At 43.9% G+C, this 5,000-nt stretch overlaps 1 protein-coding gene across 1 annotated transcript in view; it reads right to left on the reverse strand.

Annotated features, from left to right (window-relative positions):
• LOC118936550 (beta-1,3-N-acetylglucosaminyltransferase lunatic fringe-like) overlaps window positions 1–4,915 on the reverse strand; it is a 21,755-nt gene extending 16,840 nt beyond the window's left edge. Inside the window, exon 1 of the mRNA XM_036948773.1 lies at window positions 4,162–4,915. Within this exon, the coding sequence (XP_036804668.1) occupies window positions 4,162–4,614 (453 nt within the window). The 5' untranslated portion in view covers window positions 4,615–4,915. The remainder of the gene's footprint in view (window positions 1–4,161) is intronic.
• Window positions 4,916–5,000: the final 85 nt, after the last annotated feature.

A 5,000-nucleotide genomic window follows, 5' to 3' on the forward strand; every position in this document is an offset into this window, starting at 1 on the left:
AGGGAATAGGGCTCTGGTCTAAAGTAGTGCCCTATATAGGGAATAGATCTCTGGTCTAAAGTAGAGTACTATATAGGGAATTGGGCTCTGGTCTAAAGTAGTGCACTATATAGGGAATAGATCTCTGGTCTAAAGTAGAGTACTATATAGGGAATAGGGTACCATTTGGGATGTACATTAGACTCAGACAATTACAATTAGCCACACTCAATGATTAGCCTTACAATTAGCCACACTCATAGAATAGCCTTACAATTAGCCGTGCTTCTACACCTGCATTGCTTGCTGTTTAGGGTTTTAGGCTGGGTTTCTGTACAGCACTTTGAGATATCAGCTGATGTACAAAGGGCTATATAAATAAATTTGATTTGATTTGATCATAGGTTAGCCTTACAGTTAGCCACACTCATAGATTAGCCTTTCAATTATCCACATCCATAGATTAGCCTTACAGTTAGCCACACTCATAGATTAGCCTTACAATTAGCCACATCCATAGATTAGCCTTACAGTTAGCCACACTCATAGATTAGCCTTACAATCAGCCACACTCATAGATTAGCCGTACAGTTAGTCACACTCATAGAATAGCCTTACAATTAGCCACACTCATAGGTTAGCCTTACAGTTAGCCACACTCATAGATTAGCCTTAGTTAGCCACACTCATAGATTAGCCTTACAATTAGCCACACTCATAGATTAGCCTCTACAGGTAGCTACTCTCTTAACAGGCTACAGGTAGCTACTCTCTTTACAGGCTACAGGTAGCTACTCTCTCCAACATTGAGTGGAGATGTACACTGAGTATACCAAACATTAAAAACACCTGCTCTTTCCATGACAGACTGACCAGGTGAATCCAGGTGAAAGCTCTGATCCCTTATTGATGTCACTTGTTAAATCCACTTCAATCAGTGTAGATGAAGGGGGAGGAGACGGGTTAAAGAAGGATTTTTAAGCCTTGAGACAAGTGAGACATGGATTGTGTATGTGTGTCAATCAGAGTGTGGATGGGCAAGGCAAAATCAAAGTGCCTTTGAACAGGGTATGGTAGGTGCCAGGTAGGTGCCAGGCGCACCGGTGTGTGTCAAGAACTGCAACGCTGCTGGGTTTTTCACGCTCAACAGTTTCCTGTGTGTATCAAGAATGGTCCACCACCCAAATTACATACAGCCAAATTGACACAACTGTGGGAAGCATTGGAGTCAACATGGACCAGAATCCCTGTGGGACGCTTTCGAGACCTTGTGGAGTCAACATGGACCAGAATCCCTGTGGGACGCTTTCCACACCTTGTGGAGTCAACATGGACCAGAATCCCTGTGGGACGCTTTCCACACCTTGTGGAGTCAACATGGACCAGAATCCCTGTGGGACGCTTTCCACACCTTGTAGAGTCAACATGGACCAGAATCCCTGTGGGACGCTTTCCACACCTTGTAGAGTCAACATGGACCAGAATCCCTGTGGGACGCTTTCCACACCTTGTAGAGTCAACATGGACCAGAATCCCTGTGGGACGCTTTCCACACCTTGTGGAGTCAACATGGACCAGAATCCCTGTGGAAACGCTTTCCACACCTTGTGGAGTCCATGACGCGACGAACTGAGAACTATAAGGACAGAGTTCTACCAGTAAGTTGTAGATCAGCTCTAGGATGACATTATATAGTATCCTCTATAAGGACATAGTTCTACCAGTCTGTTGTAGATCAGCTCTATGATGACATTATATAGTATCCTCTATAAGGACATAGTTCTACCAGTCTGTTGTAGATCAGCTCTATGATGACATTATATAGTATCTTCTATAAGGACATAGTTCTACCAGTCTGTTGTAGATCAGTTCTATGATGACATTATATAGTATCCTCTATAAGGACATAGTTCTACCAGTCTGTTGTAGATCAGCTCTATGATGACATTATACAGTATCCTCTATAAGGACATAGTTCTACCAGTCTGTTGTAGATCAGCTCTATGATGACATTATATAGTATCCTCTATAAGGACATAGTTCTACCAGTCTGTTGTAGATCAGCTCTATGATGACATTATATAGTATCCTCTATAAGGACATAGTTCAGCTCTATGATGACATTATATAGTATCCTCTATAAGGACATAGTTCTACCAGTCTGTTGTAGATCAGCTCTATGATGACAGTATATAGTATCCTCTATAAGGACATAGTTCAGCTCTATGATGACATTATATAGTATCCTCTATAAGGACATAGTTCTACCAGTCTGTTATAGATCAGCTCTAGGATGACAGTATATAGTATCCTCTGTACGTCCTTTTTAAAGAACCATGACTATTCTTTCTGATTCACTTGGTCTTCTGACACAAGCAAGGAGAGAAGAAAAAAAGGGGAGAGAGAAAGAGAGCTCTTCTCCGTTTCCATTCCTTCTCCTACGTCCTCTGATCTGCCTACCGGGAATAATCTCCGTCGGCTCCAGTTTAACTTTACAGGTTTAGTGTCCGACTGTCTCGCGCTTGGCTCAGAGCGTGGAGGCAGTGAAAGTGAGCCGGCGTAACTAATCGCGTTGAAGGGGTATTTCAAGGAGAGGAGGGTTTGGGGTTTCTTGGGGTTACCCCTGGGAACATACACCGTGAAGCCTTACTGTTGAATGCAGATGCATCGGTAGCCTCACTGAAACTGTAGCACACACGTTGTTGTTCTAACTACATTTTGATTAGAGTCATTCAGCGCAACTTAAAGTTCTCATCCTAACGTAGCTGTGGGTAGACTAGGACAAACACAGATCACAGTTAAACTGTCCTCTATACAGTAGCTGTGGGTAGACTAGGACAAACACAGATCACAGTTAAACTGTCCTCTATACAGTAGCTGTGGGTAGACTGGGACAAACACAGATCACAGTCAGTTAAACTGTCCTCTATACAGTAGCTGTGGGTAGACTAGGACAAACACAGATCACAGTAAGTTAAACTGTCCTCAATACAGTAGCTGTGGGTAGACTAGGACAAACACAGATCACAGTTAAACTGTCCTCTATACAGTAGCTGTGGGTAGACTAGGACAAACAGGGATCACAGTCAGTTAAACTGTCCTCTATACAGTAGCTGTGGGTAGACTAGGACAAACACAGATCACAGTCAGTTAAACTGTCCTCTATACAGTAGCTGTGGGTAGACTAGGACAAACACAGATCACAGTCAGTTAAACTGTCCTCTATACAGTAGCTGTGGGTAGACTAGGACAAACACAGATCACAGTTAAACTGTCCTCTATACAGTAGCTGTGGGTAGACTAGGACAAACACAGATCACAGTTAAACTGTCCTCTATACAGTAGCTGTGGGTAGACTAGGACAAACACAGATCACAGTTAAACTGTCCTCTATACAGTAGCTGTGGGTAGACTAGGACAAACACAGATCACAGTTAAACTGTCCTCTATACAGTAGCTGTGGGTAGACTAGGACAAACACAGATCACAGTCAGTTAAACTGTCCTCTATACAGTAGCTGTGGGTAGACTAGGACAAACAGGGATCACAGTCACACTGTAGTAAGTTAAACGTTCCTCACTAAAGCTGTTATCAGTAAAGTCAGGTACTAGTAAGAAACGTGTAGTTACTGTGAAGTTTCCCTCTGCTCGAGTTGAGGCTCCGCTACTTGCAGTTCAGCCTAATGATCCCCGTAGCCTAGCAACCATGACATGTTCCGTTGCCTCGGTCATTTCATGCCAATAATGTGTGTGTGTTTATTTCTGTGTAATTATTCAAACTAGTCTTTAGATGCATTGGTAATATAATGCCAATAATGTGTGTGTGTTTATTTCTGTGTAATTATTCAAACTAGTATTTAGATGCATTGGTAATATAATGCCACTAATGTGTGTGTGTTTATTTCTAATTATTCAAACTAGTTTTTCCTCCGTTTTCCTCTAAGAATTGAAAAGTATCTGTCCTATCACCTGTTGCATGTTTAGATGCATTGGTAATCTAATTTCACAAACTACTAAAATAGCAACGTGTCCAATAGGTTCGCCGGGCAGTTCAGAGCGTTATAGTCAGATATAGTCGTAAGGTTGCTGGTTCAAACCGCAGAGCCGACTGGGTGAAAGATGTGTCATTTTGTCCTTGAGGAAAGGCGCTTCATTCCTGTAAGTGTAACGTTTTTCTTATTACCTGTAGCACGTTTCTAGAGATCCATGTGTCCAGCAGTAGATCCAGCCTGGTGTGGTGATATTTCTTGGTGGTTTTCACCGCTATGAACACATCCGCCGGACTGAGCTCCTCCACCGGTGTAGGATCACGAGTCTTCACCGCTCTGTGCTCCACCGCCCGCTTCCCCCGGCTCAACTCACTGAAGTACGCCGAGAAACCCTTGACCTGGGTCGCCTGACATTTCTCCCCGACCCGATCCTCGGCTGGAGCTTGGTCAACGGGTTTGTCATTATTATTAATGCTGTTTAAACTTTGCAGGGAGCGAGTCCCGAACTCTCTCCCGTTGGAACCTTCCTCCACGAGAGTCCCCCGGTGTTTGATAACGGCGACGAGAAGAAACATCATCACGAGGCAGGTGAACGAGGCTCCTCCAGCGGTGGAGAGGGCGCGTTTCCTCCAGACACCTTTTGACATCTTGCTACAAGTTTACAAATCTAAAATATATAGTTTATAATCACATACAATGGTGAGCGGTGCAAGCATTGACAATACAAGTGCACGTCTATTCCACTGCGACAAAACTCACAGACTAGAGAGACATCTGACTGTTCATCCTGGTTTTGTTCACTCTCTCTCTCCGTCTCTCTCCAGATTACTGGACTGTTCCATTCGAACCTTCGGTTAGTTCTAACCGCAGCTACCAGAGGGAGAGAGCCACGCCTGTAGGCGGGACTAGTCTCCTCTCCAGCCACTAGCCGCTCTGAGCGCACTCTGTTTGGGCGTGACCGAGGAGCAAGAGGCGGTCCGGGCACTTGGAAGACTTCAGTTATCAATCAAAATATAACTAAATCTACAGTACA

The sequence above is a fragment of the Oncorhynchus mykiss genome, chromosome 17 (genome assembly GCF_013265735.2).
Source record: "Oncorhynchus mykiss isolate Arlee chromosome 17, USDA_OmykA_1.1, whole genome shotgun sequence".
NCBI lineage: Eukaryota > Metazoa > Chordata > Actinopteri > Salmoniformes > Salmonidae > Oncorhynchus > Oncorhynchus mykiss.